This window comes from Diabrotica undecimpunctata, chromosome 9 (assembly GCF_040954645.1).
Source record: "Diabrotica undecimpunctata isolate CICGRU chromosome 9, icDiaUnde3, whole genome shotgun sequence".
In the NCBI taxonomy this organism is placed as follows: Eukaryota; Metazoa; Arthropoda; class Insecta; order Coleoptera; family Chrysomelidae; genus Diabrotica; species Diabrotica undecimpunctata.
In genome coordinates, this window is record NC_092811.1 from 109,202,915 (window position 1) to 109,227,986 (window position 25,072).

The 25,072-nt window shown below is 32.9% G+C and overlaps 2 protein-coding genes across 2 annotated transcripts in view; both read left to right on the top strand.

Annotated features, from left to right (window-relative positions):
• Positions 1-24,127, top strand: part of LOC140450388 (paramyosin, long form-like) — a 94,911-nt gene extending 70,784 nt beyond the window's left edge. The window contains exons 8-12 of the mRNA XM_072543986.1: positions 2,084-2,196; positions 17,718-18,042; positions 20,762-20,956; positions 22,854-23,231; positions 23,437-24,127. Of these exons, the coding sequence (XP_072400087.1) occupies positions 2,084-2,196; positions 17,718-18,042; positions 20,762-20,956; positions 22,854-23,231; positions 23,437-23,634 (1,209 nt within the window). The 3' untranslated portion in view covers positions 23,635-24,127. The remainder of the gene's footprint in view (positions 1-2,083; positions 2,197-17,717; positions 18,043-20,761; positions 20,957-22,853; positions 23,232-23,436) is intronic.
• Positions 5,393-6,194, top strand: LOC140450389 (paramyosin, short form-like). The gene has a single exon (XM_072543987.1). It carries the CDS (start codon positions 5,427-5,429, stop codon positions 6,192-6,194), a length of 768 nt encoding a protein of 255 aa, XP_072400088.1. The 5' UTR covers positions 5,393-5,426.
• Positions 24,128-25,072: the final 945 nt, after the last annotated feature.

The window sequence follows — 25,072 nt, forward strand, 5'->3', positions numbered from 1 at the left end:
ATTAGCCTTAGAAAAAGCCTTACGAGACCTTAATTTAGATAGCAGGAAAACTATATTTAATAGATCAGTCAAAATTCTAGCATATGCTGACGACGTGGACATTCTAACAAGAATCACGGAAATACTAACCGATATAATAGCAGCAGCAGAACGACCGAGGTTACATATAAATTAAATAAATCCAAATTTATGCCTGTTACATAAAGATGAGAGCTGAAAATATCGACGCAGATATAATTGTCATTAACGAAAACTTCGAAGCCTTCAAAGACTTCATATACTTAGGGACATCAGTGAACACCAATAATAACATATCAGGGAAAATAAAAAAACAGATCATAATTGCAAATAGAAGTTATAATGGTCTATCAAAGTAGTTAGCTAACAAACGTCTGTCTCAAAAATCATCGATAGTTCTCGTCCTTACATATGTATCAGAGTCATGTACCCTAACCAAAACAGACGAATCATCTTTACTGATTTTAGGAAGAAAGAAACTACGCAAAATATTCGGAGCGGTCTGTGAAAACGGAATATGGAGGCGTAGATATAACTTTGAACTGCAGAATATATACAAGCATAAGTTTGATATAAAAGATATTACCATTATAATCAAACGAAACTGTCTGAAGTGGCGAGGACATCTAGCCCAGGCCCCGGAATCGATCATGATAAGAAAGATTTTAACAGCGCAGCCGGTAAAAAGAACCCGGCGCAGACCAAAGCTGAGGTGGATAGACGGTATAACACAGGATGCTGAGAAGATTACCGTGGTCAACTGAAAATCCAAGCAAGGGACAGAGCAGAATAGTCCAGAAAGCTTGAGAAGGTTGAGGCCCTTTAAGGGCTGTAATACCGTGATGTTAATGATGATGATGATTATGATGATGACGATCATGATTATGATTATAAAATTTCATAATTTTAAGTTCTTTATACATGTAAGGGAAATATGATAAAAAATTAAAATTGTAGTACAAAGAAACGCTACACAATGAAATACATAGCAAACAAAGTTATTAAAAAAATAAAAGGACAAGCCGCAGATAGCATAAAATGGCCTTGGTGTACAAAAAAAGACAAAAGTTAATAAAGTTTTGCGAAGAGAAATAATGCACCACAGCTAATACTTGGTTTCAGCACCCTAAAAAAAAGACTAATTACCTGGATATCCCCAGCTCCCTACATTATCATCAATAGAAGATATAGAAATAATATTACATTCTCAATAGATGGAAGTGCATGCAGTAGAAATAGGGTGAGATGGATAAAGTGAAAAGAAGCGAGTGGTATGTTGTATGACAGGAAGATTCCTGAAACTGAAAAGAAAATTCTACAAAACTGCCATAAGACCAGCTATAATGTACGGGACTGAATTTTGAGCAGAAAAAACAGAAACAACCAATGGATGTGTCAAAAATGAGAATGCTTAGATAAATTGAGATAAGTGGAGTGGGAAAAGGGTAAAATTAGGTAAGTCTAGGGGTGACACCAATCACTGACAAAATAAGTGAGCAGAAGTTAAGATGGTTCGGACATTTTCAACGTCAAAATTTTATTCACTCAATTCGAAGAATAGTTGTTTTAAGTGTTCCGAAAAGCAGTAGAAGAGAAAGAGAGGAGAGAGTTAAAAAAGACACTTGGGCAGGACATGTCGGTAAAATGGACTGATATTGGTATGCTCCAAGATAGAAACTTATAGATAAATGTAATTAAGAAAGCCGACCCCGCATAGGGATAAATCAAAGAAAATAATGATGATATATTTAAATGATTTATTTTTCAATACTGTTATTACTCAGGGCCAAACATTTTAAATGTTCTTATGTTCAAATTCATATTTATTCTACCATAAAAATATTCTATAAATATCTTTCTCAGACATATCTTTGCAGGTTCTTCTGACTGTTTCTTTTATCCTCTATCCTTTGGTCTACGTTTGTAAAATTTATTTAATCTTTCATTTGCCATCTCTGCCGCAAGTTTTATGCTGTAATCCCTGTTAATTCGTTTAACATATACTATTTCATTTACATAGTAAAGTAACTTAAAAATACTGATTATTATATTTTTCAAATTACAGGGACGTAAAGCTGAAGAACAACGTGCCCAACGTCTTGCCGCTGAACTTGGTCAATTCCGTCATGAAGCCGAAAAACGTCTTCAAGAAAAAGACGAAGAAATTGAAGCTATCCGGTAAGTACTTTTTAAAACTAGAATACAGACAGATAAGATATTTTCGCAAAACAAGACTACTTTTTGATTTTTTTAAAAGTGATTTTTTATTTATTATTATCGGTATAAGAAAACGTATTAAACTAAAACGATAATTGTAGTAAATACAAAGAAGAAAATTAATTTGATAATAAGAGAGTAAATTTGTCTTAACCGATAGAGCATTGTGGCGTGAATCTTTGGGAGTATACATTATACTTTGGGAGTATAATTTCGACAAAAGACTTACCTTTGTTTGTCAACACATATCTTCCCTAAAACATCTTTATTTTTTTTTAATTGTTAAAACAGTTCGCAAAGCGTATTTTATTAACAAACGTAATGTATTCGTAATGTATGGGAAGAGTACATACAAATTAAAAAAAACCGTCAAAATCCATCAACACGAACTAAAACTATTTTATATTTTATACAATATGTAGTTTGAGTTTGAAGTTTATATTTGATTTTTCTATTTCATCGATTTGAAAAACAGAACTAACTTTGTCCAGAATAATCGTAAGATAGTTTTTTAAATTTCCAGCTTTTCGAATATAAATATAATTTTTCCCTGGGCAATAACAAAAAGGTTATGCAAATTGACTATAAGCAAAAAAATGCAATGTTTTTGCAATCATATTTTGCAATGTAAGAAACGTTTTTTGGCTTTGTTTTAAAAGATGAATAATAAATAGATAGACGCTATCATGAAATGTAGCTTAACTTGGCACAGCTGATGCACGTTTTGTTCTATGACTCATATAATTTAAAATTAAATTTCTGGACAGTGTGTCACATTTATTGTTGAATATGGAAGGAAAGTTTCTAAGAAATTTTGTTCACATCAAAAATGTTTGCCAAAAATAATATATTTTCGTCGTTTTCTTAGCAGTTTGGATTAATATAATCATTAGAATTATAACTGCCACACAGAAATAAATAATTATAAACGTGGTTCATAGATAATCCCAAAAATCATCAAAATAAAGTATATAACAGTTTAGTCCTCTGTAGGCAGTAGTTTATATCACATCTTGTCCCATACAGAGCTTTAATTATTACAAGAATATTGTTTACTTTGCATGCAATGTTAGCTTCTAAATGTACAGTTTATATGCTATAGGTGATATAGTAGTCCAATGTCTTTATCAAGGTCAAAATAGGGTATAACCTTCTAATTCTAGCCAAGGACATTAATATTCTTGTCTTGCATAATTTGCTAATTCAACATCTTTCCATTTATCTATCTACCTATGCAGAGAAATCTCAGTTATCTTTGCTCACTATCGTTGGCTAACATTTTTTCGTCTCTTTATATAATGGAAATAAAAATCATTATCTGACAGCATGAGATACAAACGATTTGCCAAGACAGTGACCAAAAATACATTTAACTTATCATTGCTTCCGCCAACACAAGATATAGCTTGTTTTCACAGTCTTAAAGTTTATCACTAGAAAACACTGCGATCCTGAAGTTTGGGGCTGAAAAAAGCATGAAAAAATCTGGATACCAATCAAAATTTTCAAAACTCCAGCACCACCAAATTTCAAAAATTAATTTTTTGTAAATGCAAGGCAAACTGCCAAAAAGCAGGCCTCAAATGCACTGCAGTGTGCCTTAATTGTTCTGGTGAAACCTGCAGTAATATTATGAAAATATCAAAATTAATCAAAAACTTCGAAGAATTTGAAGATGAATTACCCACAATGCCGCCCATTCTAACTCCCGTTCTTCCGCAAAGATTCCCCTTCGATTCCGAATTAAAATCGCAACCTGGACCAACAAAGAATAAAAAAACAATAGCTAGACAACAAATTTTTAAATATATAATTATGCTCAATAATATCACAAATTCATAAAAATTATATCAATTAAAAAATATTTCATAAAAAACTAAGTCTAATGGTTCGTTTTTATCGTATTCTTACCAGTATTCAAGAACCCGGTCAACTTTGGAGTGCTGTAAAAACCAGAGAAATTAATGAAATTAAACAAATTTCAGAAAAATATTCTTTGAGAAACACCCTATCATATTGCTTTGATGTCATTTCATTGTAAAATAATCAGAAAAAAATTATAAGGCCCAAAACCAAATTTGTTCAAAAATTTTTAGTTATTTTTTTTATAACTTTTTTATTTTATATTTTACGATTAAAAAAAATAGGAATAAAGTTGTAGATAATTTAATTCGCTACAAATAATATTGGATATAATTTTCTGTAGGGTTGCTACTTTACGAGATACAGCGCGAAAACCCTTTGCCCCCCTTTTTCCAAGATGGTGGCAGGGTGACAAGGGTGGCGACCCCACAAACTTTAACTTAAACTTATAATAACCACCACCACACATCAAAAAAAGTAAATTTCGTCCTCTTAAAAATGTAATCTTAATGTAACTTTTCAATGGACTATAATGTCTTTTTCTGGAGGTTTCTTTCTTTCTTCTCTAATGTTTCTTGGAGGACCTGTGCTTCTTTCAGCTGAAGAAGTATCTAGATTTATTTTAACTACTATGTTCGTCACCATTTTGCTAATGTGGCATTTCTATTTTCTTTTTCTTTCTTGCACCAATTCTTTAATATTGTTTAATCTGCGTAGGCTTCACATGTCATTGTTTCTTGCTCTATCTAATAATTTTTTTCCAGATATTCTTCTTCGTATTTTCATAGTTCTAGCTGTCTTTACTTCAAGAACTAGCGGGAAGGGGAACTACCAAACTTGTCAATGGCAAGTGCGACATTGCCGAAACGTCATCAAAACAATGATTTTTCTCAAAACCATAATTATTCAACTCAAATATATATATATATATATATATATATATATATATATATATATATATATATATATATATATGTATATATATATATATATATATATATATATGAAAAAAAAATTAAACAATGAATTTATAACAAAGAAGTGAACAAATATCGTCTAAATATAATTTAGTTCGGATTTATAGACACTGCTACTTTCAGTCCCATAAAACAGTAGCCAGTCCTGAAGGATATTAATAGCATCTAATAAGTTTCCAATGAAATATTTACGTGGCCAGAATGCAACTGTTTTATTTACAAATAAATCGGTGACGCCTGAAAATATTTAACCCTGAACTGCCAATATTGGATTGGCTGGCAAAATTTATCTAATGTATAAAAGCCCCTTCACAACAATATAATTCATCAGTTATCAAATCATCATTTAAAATGGCGGGGTCCAGTACAGCAACGAAAAAATGGCGACCTCAAACTTCCGCGTACGACTATAACTACGGCGTTGGCATCAACTATTACCAGCCAATGGTGGACTTTATAGAGGAGAAGGGAAGGGGTAGGAAAGTTAATTTCCCCGACATGCCTTGGAGTGACGAGCTGGGATTAGAACAGTTTGATCCTTTAAAAATCAAATCATATTCACAGCAGGATCTGACAAGAATTTCTAGAGAGACGGAAGCTAGTGCTAAATCAAAATTACGTGATTTTAAATCGAGTGCTAGTTCCAGTTTTGTGCTACAAAAATCAGTATCAGCTGCAACGATAACTCAAAAAGTTAAAACAGAAACCAAAAAGAAGAAGACTATACTACGAGATATTAAAAAATTAAAAGACAGAATGTATGACGACTTGGAATTTCTTAGTGCCGATAAGGACAGGGAAATCGAAAGAGAGCTGAGAGCTTCCCAAAAGTTTTTAAGAGGACGGTCCGCCAAACAGATAGAGCAACAACTGCTTTCCCAAAGCAATAAAGCGATAGCTGAAGGAGTAGAAGAAGACTTTCAAAGAATGCAAAGTAGTCAATTATCAACTTCTGGTAAAATATTCAAAAAGGTTACCATAAGAAGTCATGCTCAGATGATGGATCAACGCATACAGTCGCAACTAGAAGAAAGTTTTAAGCAACCCCTGGATAACCTAAGTTTAGAGCTGAAAGATTTCGATAGGAGATCATCACATTTTTACGAGGATAAAAGGTGAAAATGTTATGTATTGTGACGTTTAGAATAGACATACAAGTGAGTACATCACCATTAACACCATCATATAACCTTATCCAGTACAGAACATATATTTTATGTAATTACAACCTTTCTGAATATATCACCAAATTTTTGATCGTAGGTTCTCACTTAATTTTGACATATAAGACCACCATTAAGTTTACTCCTAATTTTTGATTGTGTTATTTTTAATTTATCAATATTTTTTATTTAAGATTTCATGTTTCATTACCATATGACACAAATAAATGTAGCATTTTGATTGTAGAGGTGTTTGAAAGATTCTGGAGACATTTACTTTCGGCCTTGTTGTCCCAATCTTTAGAGGTTTATTCCTATGGATACACAAGCTTTTTCCTTTTTTTGTGATATTCTTATTGTTCTGGATGTTCTTTGAAAGGCCTTTCTATGTAATTCGCACATATACTCGTATCTAGTAATTTTAATCTCGTATATCAGATATGTGTACTCCTCGTTTTATCGTTTTTGCCACCTCTGTGTATCATTATATAATATCGTTACCCAGTAAAAAGTTAGCCATTATTTTATACAAAGTTCATTTCCATCGTTACTGCTAAATATATTAATTTATTTATCACCATTAAAGAAATGGGATAATATCTCGATGACGATGGGTTAACTGTTATTCTTTTTTTATTCGTTTCATTTTTTTAAATTATTATTAGTGTATTAAAATTGGATTAAAACTTCTTCTATTATTTCTCTCACAGTAGTTATAAGGTTTTGTTTTATTTAATTTTAGTTTGAAACAAGTTTAAAATTGTTTGCAACGTTTTTGCCTTTTTTGTAGTTTTCTTCTTTATCCCTACATAAATTCAGAGAGAGCTCTATATTTTAGTGGTCTAAGCAACTAACTCTTGGTGGACAGCAAATAGAGAGTGACAAAATATAAATATCTGGGAGCTTACATCAACACAGAATTAGATCCAGACCAAGAGATCCGGGTACGAATAGAAATGGCAAGGACAGCGTTCTTAAAATTCAAACAATTGTTCTGTGACAAAAATCTGAATATTGCGCTGAGACTGAGGTTTGTTGAATGTTACGTCTGGTCACAACTATTGTACAGAGTAGAAACATGGACACTAAAAGCGCAAATAGTTAAAAAGATTGAAGCCTTTGAACTTTGGATATACCGGAGAATGTTGAGAATCCCATGGACTGCCAGGGTCACCAATGAGGAAGTGCTGAGAAGAATGGGTCGAGACAAAAAATTGTTGAGAACGATAAAAGTACGCAAGACTGCATACCTTGGACACATACTAAGAAATAATAAATATAGTCTTCTACAGGTCATCATGCAGGGTAGAGTCGATGGCAAAAAGGGAATAGGTAGAAAGAGGAAGTCATGGCTGCGAAATATTCGAGACTGGACAAACATGACTGTAGACGAATTATTCCACGTTGCAAAAGACAGAGAAGCTTTTAAAAATGTGGTCGCCAACCTCCGTTAATGGGGACGGCATAGGAAGAAGAAGAAGCTATATATAACAGCTCTTGAGGCCATGGCTTCTATTTTACTATTTTTTTCTAATCATCTCTGTTTTTCGTCTTTTCCTCCCAGTCGCTCCTCTTGGTAATACTTTTTTTGCATGTCTGCTTGTGGACATCTATAAACAAATTCTATTCAACGTGCTCTTTGTGCTTTTACTTTTTATATTTTACTTTGTTGGTTTCTTCTTCTCCATACGTCATCATTGTCCTTTGCCCCTCTATATATCTTACGTAATATCTTTCTTTCCCATTGTTCCAATTTTTGTGTATTTTTCTGAACACCCAAGTCTTGCAGCCATACATAACCGAAGGTTGCACAGCTTTATGTGCTTCCTTCAGTATTCCGTTTTTTTTCTATTTCAGCATCTTCTTCGGCTCTTTTTGTAATTTTTGTAAAGGCCTTTATCCCTTTTTTTGTGGATCGGACATATGAATAGATTTTCCCAGCGTTGTGGTAATTTCTCATTGTTCCAAATTCATTTTAATAGATTGGTTATTTGTTTGATTAATAGCTGTCCACCTTTCTTGAATATTTCTGCTGTTATAATAATGTTTTCTCTGTAGAAAACCCAAAGACTTTCCGAATTTAAATTGCAGATCATCAGTGAAGTCTAGTCCTAGATGAGTAGTACAATGAAAGATAGAAAGATACGGCACAAGTAAAGGTTATTCATTGGTGCCTACTGGAAAGCGTTAAGACTAGAAAGCTGAATTCAGTAGTAGTAACACCTTTTAAAACAAATTTGCAACCATATATTTCTTTTACGTCTTCATAATTTTGTGTTCCGAGATATATTTTTATATTTAGCAAAGTGATAGACTTCTTGAACATTGAAAAACCATTTCCTATTCGCTTAGAATATGACTAAGAAAATAGATTTCTATTCTCTAAGACTGACAATTATAGTCAGTCACTTATTATCATTATCAGTGAGTAAGCGGAGCGAAAGAAGGTTATGACTTTATGCGCTCCTGTATCGCCTGTAACTGTTGAGCATGTTGTTGCTTTTTGTTTATCAGTATCCACTTTATCTTCTTGAAGTTACGGCTCAGGTCGAAGTCCTCATTAACCCTTTCCATTGCCTGTTGTAATTCATCTATGCTACTGCAAATGATCACCGTGTGATTAGTTCATCTTATGTTGTTCGTTAACTTACCATTTATTTTTATACTGTTATAATCTGTTATATTTTCCATACATTTTTTTAATATTTCTTCGGAGTAAGTATTGAAGTGGAGTGGGGATAAAATACACTTCTGTCGGACACTTTTTTGATCTCCACACTTTCAGTAACTTTATTGTCTACTTTTGATCTTGCCATTTGACCCCCGTATCGACTTGCCACAATGCGAATATCCTTATCATCCCCATGCCTGTCTTTCGTAGAACATCTATTAGTTTCTCATGATTAACATTGGCAAATGCTTTTCTTAAATTCACAAAGCACAAACATATCTTAATAAAGTCTCTACACAGCTGTATAAGCAGCTGGAAAGCGAAAACTGTTTCTTTAGTTCCAAGTGCTGTAAGAAAGCCAAACTGCGATCTATTAATATTTGTGATGTGATTGATCAAGCTTATAATTCGGTAGTTATAACAGAGCTGAGCATTTGGTTTCTTCGAGATTTAAAAAAATGTCAACTGCAGCCAGTCCACCGGGATTTTTCCGCTATTATATATGTTGCTAAAGAGTGCAACTATATTATCACAAAATTGTTTGTCTGATTTATATAAAATCTTTAGTATTTTGCAGTGTACATTGCCCTATCTTGCTACCTTATTATTTTCTGTCTAAAATGGCATTTTCCATCTATAATTTAAGGATAGAAGGTCCTGTTTCTTCCCCGTCCTTCAGCTAATAATCAGTCATATCCGATGCAAATATTTTTTCTATGTCGAATGTTTATGTTTCTAAGAACTTTAATGGCTCTTAGATAAGATTTCCATGGCTATATTTTAAGCTGTTGGATGACTTATTGAATTTATTGTTGTTTGTCATTGATTTTATTTTTTATTATATCGTAACTGTCGTATTTACTTCTGTATTTTATTTTATTTCCCTGAAGTCATTGGAAAACCATTTTTTGGCTTCTCTAATTTTTCTTCCTATAATTTTGTGAATCTGCAGGATCTTTGAATCAGTGTAACAATAAGCAACGTATTGCCAAATATAAAAAATGGCAAGACTGAAGCGACGTGTCAACCTCAGTATTATTAAAGATTATATATATATATATATATATATATATATATATATATATATATATATATATATATATATATATATATATATGTCTGTATATAGCTTTTGTTGCCAAAGGTATGTAAACAACTTAAAATTATTAGTCTCTATGAAGGCTAATTCCAGAATGAGTGTCAAAGTCAGGAGGACTTGACAAGGCACCTTGAGAAACAAACCAATACTCTGTCAAACGCAGCACAAATTAATATTTTGTTTATAAATATTTCTTTACAAAAGATTTTTTTTAAAATCTTGTTATCAATTGGAAAAGAAGTAATTTTAACAAAGAAAACATTATGATTTTTTATTTCTGTTTATTGGTACAGCACGTTTTTCTTGACATTGTCGCCCTCACATCGTCACTATTAAAGAATTGTCAAGCTCTAAGCCAAGAATAAATTACAAACAAAGGGACAATGTACAAAGATTACATAACAATCGCAATAATACGTCCTAAAAATAATTTCTCGTTGTTAAGTTCAACCCGTGTCGCAATGCCTATGCCAATTTTATTTATGTACGCTACTCAACCAATACAAACCTTCATCGTATTTCTTTGGATGGATTTTATTTTTATTCGGGACCAAAATAGAACACGTGATTTAGTCGAGGGTTAATTTAAACTCATTAATATTTAATGCTCCACCAAATGGACTACATGTGTTGCAATAATCGATGGCTAATTATATTGCACACTTCAGTGTAGTATTCCGATATAACCAGCAATATATAATTCGTTTTTCGTAGAAAACTACTGGACCACTAGAGTTGCATGACGTGTTTGATGCATTTTTTTTGTAATATAAAAACGAAAGAGTTTAGGCATAGCTGTTAAAAATTCTTTTACGCATCAAATAATCATTTGATGACCTACATTTTTCAATGACCTCAAGGAATGGGGGTTCAAATCAAGAGTTGCGCCCTAGATTTTAGTCCCCAACCAAGGGTTGCGCCCCTTAGTGTCAAATTGCCGAAAATGTGGCCAAAGTTTTCCAAAAATCAAAAACTTTCCCTGCTCCTGGTACCCATTGAAGTTATAATAAGTTTGGTCAAAAAGTCCTTCACTGAGTGGTAAATTTACCTTACCGGTTGTGTACTCACCTGCACTGATAAGAATTGACGGTAGAGTCTCTAAAGTTGTTACTACATATTTATAGTATTAATGTATGTGATTCATGTTGGGTCAAATGACCCTTTTTTCCATAAGCTTTTTCTTTATCAGAATAGAATAGAATAGAATTTATTTAGTCAATATACAAAAAGTTTTGTTTTTGACAAGTCAAAGGAATAGTAACAATTTTTACATACATACATATAAAATTTTTGCGAATTTAAATATTACAAACAGATATTTAATATTAACAATTTAAGAAACGTCTACACACTAAATAAAAATATAAAAACATGAAGTATCGTCATAATAGGCAAATACCCTGACCAAACTAGTACTATTGTGTAAAAGCTGTACTTAGGTACTCCGTTTTTAATCGAAGCAATGTTTTAAAAAGTGTAATTTGATTTTAAGCTTAAACGATATTTAAGTCAAGACTTTTTACGTCATCTGCTAAAACGTTATACAAACGAAAATCGGTAGAATTTTTTATGCTCTTTGTCAACCTAAAAGGTTGTGCTCTAATAGCATTTCTAGATCTTGTATCGTGATCATGGAAGTTGGAGTTTATGTTAAACTTACCTTTGTTGGCATGGATTTCAATCACCGTCTCATATGTATAGTGTGAAGGTAGTGGCATAATACCTAAATCCAGAAATAAAGGTTTAGAGAGTCCCCTATACTCTGCTCTTGCAAGTGTCCTTGAGAATTACACCAAACAGTGTAGATGGCTATGGAATAGTGTAAAGTAGCACATTCTAAGGGTACTTTTAGGAATCATGAACTAAGTTGCTTATTAAAAATATACTTGTAGCAAGTCTAGAACTTAAGTAATCCGTATGAGCACTCCAATCCAAATTATCACCTAGAAAGATTCCTAATAGTTTAACACTATTTTTAGAGATATACTTCCAATCAGAACTAAAAATCAAATTCTGACTTCTCTCTTCATTTAGCTTCAGCCCATTATGTAAAAACCAGTTTTTTGCTTTCTGGGTAACACTAACTATTTTAATTTTTAAATTATGCTAATTAATATCAGTATTAATGAGAGTTGTATCATCTGCGAAGCAAATACATTTTATAGGAAAAGTATAGTAAAATAAATCATTTAGATAAATAAGAAACAAAGTGGGTCCTAATATCGAACCTTAAGGAACCCCATATTCGACGGTGTTAAACTCAGAATAGCTGTTATTAAGAAAAACTGTCTGTTTTCTATTTGTTAAGTATGATCTTAAGAGATCGTTTTCTCTTCTTCTCGTGATAGATTAAGAGTGTTTCCCCTAATACAGTATTTATGCATTTTTTTTAACAGTAATTCATGCGAAACACAGTCAAAAGCTTTGGATAAGTCACACAATATCAAACACACAAAACCACCTTTCTCCAAGCCATCAACTATATCTCTCACAATTTTCTGTGTAGCTAGTGTAGTACTACATTTTTTTCTAAGGCCGTATTGATTACAGTGATGTATTTTGTGTTTTTCTAGATATTCTTTCAAACAAACATTTAGAATACTCTTAAAACTTTTGCTGAAAATGGCAATGATTGAAATGAGACGATAATTTCCAATTTCGTCTAAAGCTTCCTTTTTGAAGACTGGTAGCACTCTGGTTACTTTTAATACATCTGGAAAAATCCCTTCAGTAAGACAATTATTATAAAGTATAATTAATTTGGCAATACTATCGATTGTTTCCAAAATTATTTGTTTGTTTAAGAAATAAAAATCCGTGCAGTGTGAATTTTTCAATCTATGCAAAACATTCCTGATTTCAGTATCACTAACAGGTAATAAAAATAAAGAGTGTCAAGGAGAATGTACATCTTTCAAAAAGTCTATGGCTACATTTTCATTTGCGGAATTAAAAGAACTTCTAATATGTTTAGCTACTGAAGTAAAGTAATTATTGAAATCGTTTGATACAATCGCGGTTGGACAGACTTCTTTATTTTGAAATTTATTTCTGTGATAATTTATTACTTCCCAACTGTCACGAGATAATTTTCTGAATTGGAAAAGAAATTCTCATAAGCCAGATTATTCTTTAATGTTCTTGATGATTTATAGTGCCTCTTAAACTTTTTATACTCACTATATTTCTTTGTAACGTCAGCAATTATCTTAACTGTGGAAAGATTTTCTCGCATTACTATTAGTTCATCATCAAACCAAGAAATTGAGGCTTTACTGTGAGTTCGTGATTTTTTTATTGGAAAATTAATTTCAGTTAACTTTACATACATTTCCCACAACCACCTTTCTCCACAATTCCACAACCAACTATCTCCCTGCTTATGTTTGTTAAGATGTTATCTAAACAAGTTGATGATCTATTTGTGATCCTAGTAAATTCAGTAATATTTATGGTTAAGCCAAAAGTAGAGATTCGATCACGGAAACTGTTTAGTTCATTAGAAGCTTTTTGAAATAAATGTTGAAATCTCCAATTATTATTGATTCTAAAAAAATAGCTAAATTTTCAAATAGGTCTAGAAAAACTTTAAAATTCCCATTTTCGGTTCTATACACTGTTAGTAAAATAGTTTTAATAGCTATAATTTCTAATGCATAAAATTCACTCTCATTTTCACATGATACATCATTTAAGCAAACTGGTCATGTAGAGATTTTATTAGCGCTGAAAATTACAACACCTTTATGCTCCTGTCAGAGAGACTGCATATGTCGCTCTGATAAGACCTAATGAAGTTGAAATACGTATAAGAGGCTGGCGGATGCCTTGCATCGAAATTAAATCTAATACCGTCTTTCTACTTTAGTTCTTTACTCGGTTTAGAGTAGCAGAAACTAAGTTCACTTTTTACGTGGAATGCAAATTATTGATTCTCTTATCTACTAATTTATCAATCTGTCTGCTTTACAAGTTTTAGAAAGCACAGTGGTAAAAATTTGAATTTATTTGTTTGTAAATATGAATTTGTTGTTATTAAATTAAGTTTAGATAGTATTTTATTTGTCAAACAATTATAATACATATCCCAAAAACATAGACATATATGTTATTTTTAAATCGTTACTTGTTTTGAATAATTTTCGCCCACTCCCAATTATTAATAAAGAAAATTAGGTTTCCATTAAGCCGTACGACAGAATGATTGAATAATATGTATTAAAGTTGTTGCCAAAATACGCAATCTGTAGTTAAACGTTTCCATGCAATATGCCAAACGAAACATTTGCAACAGCCATACCAATCAATTATTTTTGTGGATCTTTTATTAAAAAAACTTGTCATAATATGTTCAGTAGGAGATTTTGCTTGTTACATATTATTAATAGGTTTTTAAAAAATCTATAAAAGAATGTATGTGAGAGTGTAAAATTAAAGTCGGCAATCTTTCATTTCTATAATTTTGAGAAACCGGGAAAAACTAACAAAATTAAATTAAAACAATAAAACTGATGAAGAATGATATAAAATATGGTTTGTAATCAGATGTCTAGAAAGAGAAGCTTAAAAAAAATATTTCTTTTTTTTTAATATTTTAGTTTGTAGATTGCCGTTTTTGTTTGCAATGCTTGTTTGCAAAATATCTATAAGGATATTGCTAGTCTGTTTGCCTTTTCCTGTGATATTTACAAAAGTTCCGAAATCGTTTTTGTAATGAAGTTCACCTCGTACTAAAATATTTTCTGTTCTACATCGTTTTAAAATGTACCTTTTACATCTCTTAAACTACCTGGTCTAAGAACCTCTTGAACAGCAGACTTCCAATCGTAAATACAGATTTGTTTCATATCAACGACCGTAGAAAATGCGGAAATAATTTCCTTGTATTCGCCAGGTGTCATTACTACTTCTCGTTTTCGTAATTTTTTCTCAATTTGACCGAAACTCTACCGGATGGTAAGAATGAGTGACCAACTGCGGGAAAAACTATATATATATTCAGGGATTCTACAGTATTCACTGCCTTCCCTCGCTCAACCGTTTTCATCTCTCTCTGTTGTCCTATTCTCCATCGTTTAGGCCCCTCTTACTCATGGCGTCGCCTACTTCGTTCCTCCAGGATTTTCTGGATCGTAATCTTTTCCTCCTTCCTATGGGGCTCCATTCCGTTATTCTCTTTATCCATCTGCTGTCGCTAGTTCTTCTTACAGTCCATACCACTTTAGTCTTTTTTATTCTATATATGTTAGTATGTTTGTTTCCATTGATGTTCTTTGCTTTATTTCATCATTACTTCTTCTATCCATTCTTGTTATTCTGCAGCATCTTCGCAGGCATTCCATCTCTGTTGCTACTATCTTACTGCTGTTTTTTTTGTTTATGATCCAATTTTCAGCCGTATATCATAATACTTCGCACTAATGTTTTATAAATCTGTGTTTTTGTCTTCTTATTTAGGTGTCTATCCCGCCATACTGAGTTAAGTTGTCGGATTGCTATTCTTGTTTGTTCTAATCTTTGTATAATTTCTTCCTCTGTTGTTGCCTTTTTCGTGATTATAAACCCCAAGTAGTTGAATTTATCCTTTCCTTTGATAAAAAAAGAAAGGAAAAACTAACTCAAGTAATTTAACATTTGGTGGTGCGCTCTCGGCTAGCCATTTGCAGCACATACCAATCATTATCGATTTTATTTGCCAAAATCAGTGTCGTTGAGTCGATGAAAGACTGCAGAGGAAATTTCATTTAATCCTCTGACAAACATGTCCTCAGTCCAATAGTATAAAAATACATTTTTCTTTGAAAGTGAAGACTTTGAGGAACCTTCAACAATAGTAAAGTTATAAAAATAAAGCTGCCTTGAATATTAAGTACTTTGATCAAGAACTTTGGGAGGACCAAATTTTTTTGGCAGTCAAACGACAAGTGATTAAATCTCCTTTGTTTTCTTGAAGAAATTGGAGAAATGCTTTGGCTCGAAGTTTGTGGAGCCATTTTCAGTCATTAGTTAATTTTTAGATTGCTCATTTTTCTCGTATTTAATGCGTTGACTAAGTTTTAAACATTTTGGGCCAACGTCTGTTCTTGGAGTTTTACAGCCCCTTTCAACTTTTTCCCTCCTTCCAGCTTATCCCGATATTTCGCAGTTTTTCGATAACCACCTCTGCGTTCAATCGGTACTTGGCCTGTTTCATTAAATCGTTTTATCACATAGGAAAGCCTGTGTCTTGTTATCCCTAGCACGTTGAAAAAAGCTGCTTGGCACACTGGAACTTTCTCCTTGGATAAAAAATTACGGATGAAACATTTTACCTGGTGCTTCTTTAGAGAAAACTTTTCATTTTTTCGGCCGACTACGGACAGTACGATTTACAGTGCAGTATTTCAAAATAAAGGCATCTTGAGTCGCTATCTTTGGTCTCATAGAATTAGCTATGAAATTTCTGTATATCGTTCATTTTCAGCAAGCAGCACTTATATGTTTTTGAATTGTGACCACATGTTAAATATTCTGGCATATTCTTCGCAGAATATCTAAGCCAAAAAAATAATTATGAACATAAGTACTGAAATGGGTTCAAATTTTAACAAAAACGAAAAACGAAATATCAAAATTCAACAACGGCTTGGAAATGGAATCATAACATTCACAAAAGTACTCACATTAGACGTTTTGCAAAGTTTTTCTTCCATTTTTCAGATTGTATTTGTTTTCTATATAAAAGTAATTTCTTAGACACAAATATAGGTTAGGAAATGCACAAAAGCAATGTAACGACTCCCAAAACTAAAACAAATTATAATAGCACGATGTAACGCCAGAACTATCTAACCACGGAAAGCAAAATGAAAGTATACAAGACAACAGCAAGACCAATCCTAACATATGCAGCGGAGAGAAGGACCGATACAAGAAAGACGAAACAACAAATCAACAATATTGAAATAAAAGTATTAAGATCAATACAATGGACACACATTCGATACTAAAAACAGCTCAATATAGAGAGCAATTTGCTGTAGCTATAGCCAACCTTCAGTAATGGAGAAGGCACCTTAAGAAGTTTGAAAGAAATATGGTATATAAATTGGTTATTAGTTGTTATGTAATATGAGATAATGATATATTTGGCTCAAATTATCAATTTCAGTCTTTTTATTCGAGGTTGTTGGATGTTTCAGGATTTGGCACATTTCTAGGAGAGATATTTTATGATAATTTTGTTGTTTGGAAAGTATTTTGACACTTGAAGTCCATTTGGTGTTTGGTTAAAATAGTATATTGTGCAAGGGCACAAGAGGGTTAAGAAAGTCTAATTCATTAATCTCATTTTGTGAGAAGTTAGTCAACATCGAAAAGAGCGGCTGGCCGGTCCAATATAGCAGAAGCATGCAGAGAGTAGGAGAACGCTGCACAAGATATGTCATATACAACATTAGAATATTCTAAAGGGGTCAATGGAGTCCTGGTTTCACCAGAACTGTTCATAACATGTGCATAATATGACCAGTAAGGTACAGAACTTGTAATTTTTTAAACCAGGTCTTTTGGTTTTTTTTTTATTTTAATTTGGGATAAAGCATATATAATATCTTTGTTAAAATTCTAAAAGTGTATCATGTTTACTCGTATATTACGTTTGGAAAGTTATAAATATGTTTTTTTATATTTACTATGAGTATCTAATATTATTTTATTACTCTTTGCAGCAAGGCAACCAGCATCGAAATTGAACAGCTCAATGCCCGCGTTGTTGAAGCCGAAACCAGGCTTAAGACCGAGGTCACCCGCATTAAAAAGAAGTTGCAGATCCAAATCACCGAGCTCGAGATGTCCTTGGACTCCGCCAACAAACTCAATCTCGACCTCCAAAAGACCATCAAGAAACAATCTCTACAACTTACCGAAATCCAGGTTCACTACGACGAGATCCAACGTCAATTGCAAGTTACTCTTGACCAGCTCAGCGTAGCACAAAGAAGGGTACAGGCACTTACCGCCGAATCTGAAGAAATCAGGAGCAATTATGAAGGTGTAAGTATCTCTGCTCATATCAGGAACAAATTAAATACATCTACTTCCTGTATTTCAAAGATAAACACAATACATTGTGCCGTGTTTAAAACATATAGAGTAAAATGTTGCTTAGTTAAATAGTTTAATTGATATACACTGACCGGCAAAAAAAGTGGCCACACTATAAATTTCCGAAAATAAAAGTTTATTGGAAGTTTTATGCACTGACTTATAAAGCGTCTCAATTTAAATATTTATTGCCATCATGTGTGCTTGTTTTTGACAGTTTTGACGTTTATGTTGTTGTTTTCTGTAGTCGTTGTTTATCTTTAAGACGAAAGAAGTCCAGTTTATGTATCTGAAACATAAGGTATTCCGAGAACTACATTACGGAGAGCTTTCCATCGCTTTATAGAGACTGGTACATACTCACGCCGATCTGGTTCCGGTCGTAGAAGAGTTACCTCGTAAAGAGATGAACGTTTTATAGTGATGGAGCTTTTAAGAAATCGCCATTCCACTGCAATTGCTGCAAGAAACCGTGTGCAGGAGGTTCGAAATATAAATGTAAGTGAGAGAACGGTGAGAACACGCATCAATGAAAGCGGAGTAATGGCAAGAAGGCCGACTATTGTTCCCGAATTACAACCCAGACACTGTAGGAATCGATTAATTTTTGCTCGACCATATCAACCCTGGAATATACAGGATTGGATTCAAATTCTCTTTACTGATGAATCGCGGTTCTGTTTGAAGTCTGGCGATGGCCGAGAAAGGGTTTGGAGGAGACGAAGAAATGAAAGATGTACTCAAGCTTGTATTTCACAGAGAGGGGAGTTTGGTAATGGTGATGTCATGGTTTGGGCTGGAATCTCACCGGTATATGGAGGATGTTTTGGCAGAGGCAGTAGTTCCATTTGTAATTTTTATTCTTTGTAATTCGTTTCGATATTACACTATTTTCTTTTGTAGCCTTCTAATTAAATAAATTATGCTAACGAATCAAGCAGTAATGGCCATTTTTTGTTTTAAAAATGAAAGATGTTGAGTATACAATTTGAAATAGTGCATAAAACTTCCAATGAATTTTTATTTTCGGAAATTTATAGGGTGGCCACTTTTTTTGCTGGTCAGTGTGCATTAAACATTAAATCAAAACGTTTAAGTGAAACAATGTCGTCGACGTAAGACAGATTGGGAACTGGATAATATACCTGTAAATGTTGTGAAGTTTTTTAATATGATTTATTGGTTTTTAAAATTTTGGCATAGAGTAGCAAATATTATTTTCAAATTGAAGAAACCTGTATTTATTTTGTTAAAACATCTTGTACAATAAACTTTCTACTGCCATTTTAAATACCTAAAGTAGATCAATTGTATTACCATAAGAAAACTATTTACTCTTGACTGATTTATAACTAGAAATCGAAATCGAAATAATAACCGTAATAAAACTATAGCAAATGTAGTAAAATCATTCATAAAATATCATATAAGGTTAGCTCAAATATCTTCAACTTCAGAAAGTTTAATAGTGTCTTCCTTTAGCAATTCATCTTCACAATTCTCTTCATTTTGATCTCTCGCTAGGTTATAGAACGTTGCTGCGGATAAGGACGGTTGAATATTTTCAATTTTACAGCTACTTCCATTGAATAAAATATAACCTAAACCTTCTCTTCCATACATAAACACATTTTATCTTCCAGATAACTTCTTATTCGGTACTTTATTTAGCAAATAAATATTTTACATTTCTACTGTCAGATAAGTTTATTGATGTCAGTTTGTAGTTCAGATTTCTTTCCTAGGTGGCACTTGGTGTTTAAATCTAAACTAACATAAAGCTTTAAATTATTTGGGTTATTAAATCTTATCTTAAAATTACAGCAACCAAAATTTTTGTCAATTTTGCGAAAAAATTAATCGTATTATTAATTATATTAATATGTAATTAATATTATTAGTATTATTAATTTAACGTAATGGTAAAAATAAGTAGTGAATTTAGTTTCTGGTACTCCAAAAAGAGCAAAGAAATAAAACATAATGACGGTATTAAATTTTTGTTTCGATAGAGGGCAGCGGCAAGCCGCTTATTTATACAGCGAATTTTGACCATGATGAACGGCAGGTGGAATGCATATTTTAGATTTCCTTGCTGAGTAATTCATCAAGCTGTTTACTTTGCAAGTTTTAGAAGGTACAGTGGTAAAAATTTGATTTCAGTTTTGCCAGGTAGGAAATCGTATGATTTCTCTTGTTGTTATTAGATGGCGTTGTTACGTCTGTAAATAGTTATTTCGATAATTATTGGCGTACGACGAGATAGATTTTGGTTCGATTCAGAGCAGTGGCATATACCGCTCTGAAGAGACCTAAAGAGGTCGAAATACGTATAAGCGGATTGCCACTGCCTTGTATCGAAACAAAAATCTAATACCGTCATTATGTTATGAATTAAAATGAACTTTGACGACAAAAATTTATGCTAAAAACAAAAATATTGTATAGAATAGGTATCTGTGAAAAATAAGCACAGATGGTTGGGAAAATTAAAAATAATTCGTAACATAAAAAAAAACCTTTTTAGTATTGGTCTACCTATGCGACATATTGCACTTGGATATAGATTTTTGTTCATAGGTTATACGTCTGAATAGAAAAAGTTATCAATGTTTATTATATTTTAACTAGGAATTATATTATCTATAAATTATTTGTCTATTTTTAGGCTCTTCGTGGTAAGAGGCAAGCCGAGCAAATGTACGAAGAAGCTGGCACTCGCATCAACGAGCTCACCACCATCAACGTCAACCTTTCTTCAATAAAGGTCAAGATTGAGCAAGAATTGTCCTCAGTTCTTGCTGACTACGATGAAATCACCAAGGAACTCCGCATTTCTGATGAACGCTACCAACGTGTACAGGTCAGTTGTTAACGTTTTTATTTTTATTACTTTAGAATTTTTTTAGGATATTCCTGTAATAATTTACTATCTAAATCAGTAAATAGCCTTTCTTTTTTCTTATGAGAGTTGGACACTCGGTGAAAACGGCTAAAAGTTGTTGTCTTTTTACAAGTTTTCTTTTGAAGAAAGCACAGTTTTTTGACATATAATCAAAGTAAGATACCAATTTATGAGATATTGGCGATTATATCTTAATCTTTAAATATAAGAGCGTGAAATATTGGAAAGCATTTGGGTGTATTTTTGATCCCTGATTTATATTGTCGACTTTTTTGGCTACTACTTAAGCTAATATGAATAATCAGAACCAGTAAAAGTAAAATTGCCAACACGCATAAAAACGAAATAAACTGTTAGCTCTTAGAAATTCCTGCCAAAATCTGGACGAAAATTGAGCTACTTGCCTAATTGGCTCGCCTTACTTAAAGTATGCTGATAGATTTTGGAATAGTCTGGAGTGATATCCTTGACTCTTCAATATTTAGGATTTCTAATAAGGACAAGGTTTGTTAAAACTAATAAAGATGGGTGTGGTCTGGTAGCTTTCTGGATTTCTGGGGGTCTTTCCATTTGAGGCGTGTTGGAGTGCATGATCTAATGGTAAATCAAAATCAGAACCCTAGTGATACTATAAAAATCGGTATTTTTGTATAGGTATTTTCCTACTGTTGCAAATGCGTAAAGGATAGCTATGACTATCAGCTCATCTAGGACATGCAATAGTTATGCAATGAGATTGAAAAACCACACACAACCAATTTCCACTTATACTTCTCACCCTGAGCACTTTTGAGAGTATCAAAGTACTCATTGCTTAGAAAATCACTGCTGCCTGTATTCAACAAATTTAAGAGAAGGAATGGAACTTGAATCCCTATGAATATGTCTCCTTTGGGGCGGCAAAAAGTTTTGAGCACGTTTTGAGCCATAATGTTATGATCACTTTCAAGACGTATATCTTGTTGAGGGAACCAATTCGGTTGAAGATGGGGTCGTCAGTGATTAGAGGTAAATTGGGGCCATAGGGTATTGGTATACTTTCCTGAACATTTTATTCTCTCTGTAGCGAGGAACCTGTTTCTTTGTCCTCTAAGTAGATTGGTTTTACTTCTAAACTAGTTTATTATGTTACTTATCTCAGACTCCCTATTGAAAGTCCTCATTAATTGGACTTTTATGTGGGTGAAACGTGAGTAAAGTTTAGAACTTTAGAATTTCATATAACTTTAGGAAGAGTGTACATTCTGCACTTTTTCCACCAATTGTTAATTTAATTATTTGATGCTACACTCGATCGAATACTGTTAAATTAATACCCAGAGCTAGAGAACTGAGTAAAGAATGCATACACTGTAGATAATATTAGTGTATCAGTGACCAATTTACCATCTTTTTGAGCTATCAAAACTGCGCATATTGCCATCGAATCAACAGAGATATCATAAGATAAAAGATTAATCAGGCTTACATTAATTTATATGTTTCCAAACATCGCATGTAGATAATTATGTTTCATCATTTTGGCTTTACAACCCTGTGTGGGTCCTAGCCTCCCCAAGAATTTTTCTCCAGTCGTCCCTATCCATCGCCTTCCTCCGCCAAGCACGTATTTCCATATTTCTCATGTCTTCATCGATGTTATCTAGGAATCTTGTTCTGGGTCTTCCTCTTCTTCTTTGACCAATAGGTCTATCAAGGAGCGTTTTTCTAGCTGGGTCGGTTTGCTCCATCCGCATAACATGGCCTACCCACCTTAGACGTCCTATCTTTATGTGTTTTTATGTTTAGATAATTATGTTTAGTTGTATTTATTTATTTTCTTACGAACATGCTATTTACCTTTCAATATTTTTAGGCCGAACTCAAACATACCGTCGAAATTCTGCACGAGGAACAAGAACGCGTGGTCAAGATCGAAGCTATCAAGAAGAGTCTGGAAATCGAAGTCAAGAACCTCTCAGTCCGTTTGGAAGAAGTCGAAGCTAACGCTATTGTTGGAGGAAAACGTATCATCAGCAAACTGGAAGCTCGTATCAGGGATTGTGAAGCTGAACTCGATGAAGAAAAGAGACGTCACGCCGAAACCATCAAGATCTTGCGCAAGAAGGAACGCACTGTTAAGGAAGTCATGATCCAATGTGAAGAGGACCAAAAGAATATCGCTCTCTTGCAAGAATCTTTAGACAAGGCTAATTCGAAGATTACCATATTCAAGAGACAACTACAAGAAGTCGTAAGTATTGTGTATTTGTTTTAAACGTTAATAACACTTTAGAATTCATACTGTATGCATAATTACTCCAAATATATTAGTTATATTTTTTGCAATAACTATGATTCCGTTTGTTTTAGTACTAGTTTTATCGACCTTCGACTTTTGAATATAATTTTGATATGTTTTAAATGATAATTGATATGTATTTGTTTTTTTCTTTTAGGAGGGTGTATCTAGCCAAAGTATAACCCGCGTACGTCGATTCCAGAGGGAATTGGAAGCCGCCGAAGACCGTGCCGAAACCGCCGAAAGCAATCTGTCCCTCATCCGTGCCAAACATCGCACTTTCGTCACCACCAGCACAGTACCTGGCTCTCAAGTCTACTTGGTACAAGAAACACGAGCAACTTCCGAAATCTAATCATCTCCTATTCTAGCTACTAATAAACTGCCCCATCCGGCCAAATAACAACATCAAAGATATTTATCCATACAGCAGAACGTCTGCGAAGAAAAACTTGAGTTGAGAGATTCGTTTCTCTTCGTCGTAATTTTATTGCTGTATGTATACTTGTCTTTGGGCTCGCGACATGGTGGAATACATCATCATAAAAGATCATTTTTTTGTTCTTCGTGCACATAATTAAATAATATTTACCACTCTCTTTGAAATATTATTATTATTATAACGAAACGTACATATTTCATTAAATAAATTAATAAAATGAGTAAGCGATTTATATTTGTTTGCAATCGCACGAGTCCATGGTAAGGAAATTTGTAGGTTTCTAATAAACTGTTATGTTAATTGTACTTATATCTGATGTGTGCTTCTATTAGAGGTACAAGGGTTATTGGAATGTAATTTATAAGTTTTTGAATGTACCGTGTAAGAATAAATTGCTTATAAATAACTTAGTTTATTTATTCAGTTAACCCTTTCAATATGACTTTTAGATTTTATTATACCTTTCTAGACTAGACCATTCAATGCCTGAATTTAAATTTTTTGCATAAACTAATATTTGACAAAAAAGTCCTGGGGCATATTTATCCTATCAGTAATAAAGAATGGGACAAATATGTCCCAACAGTAATAAACAAATAGTATGGTATAAAAAAATATTTGTATGAACAGGAAAACATTCTATGTATGATAGAGAAACAAACATTCAATACACGGTGAAACTTGACATTAACAACAAATAATTTTTGGTTTTTTTTCGATTTTATGATTTTTACACAAAACACATCTATTCTTCCCCCTTTTTTTAATTGAAAAATCATCACCTCTTACTCTCTACCATTACTCTCTTATAAATACGGCTTTGTTTCCTTGTTCTTTTGTACGAAGATTCTGATCTACTTCCACTAATTAGCGTTTCTGCCAACTAGATATTAAGCTCAATCATTATCATTTTAATATTTGAAGATTCACTGCAAGAAGCGGTCGAAACATAACACTACCTACATTAGCGCTTGTTGTAGTCTTAGCTAACTTAGCTACAAATATTAATATCAATGGCTTCTCGTAACTTTCTTCATCAAGGATTTTATTACTTGTAGGTGGTCATTCGTTCTAAGGCCACTCCTAAATCCGGCTTGCTCTAGTGGTTCGTAAAAATCTAGCTTGGGTCCCAGTCTGTTAGTATTTCTTCTCATAAACAGCTTATATAAATGAGATAACAAGGTGATAGTTCTGTAGTTTTCAATTTTCGTTACATCATCTTTTTATGTGATATTATCATAATGCCACTATTCCATTTTTCTGGTGTAATTCCTTCAAAGAGGCAGGCAATATAAAGAGTTTTTAAAGCTTTTATAACGCATTCGCCTTCTAGTTTTATCATTTCACTTAT

What these genes read in the sequence shown, in the direction of transcription:
- LOC140450389 (XM_072543987.1), top strand. Translation starts at nt 5,427, where the DNA reads ATGGCGGGGTCCAGTACAGCAACGAAAAAATGGCGACCTCAAACTTCC.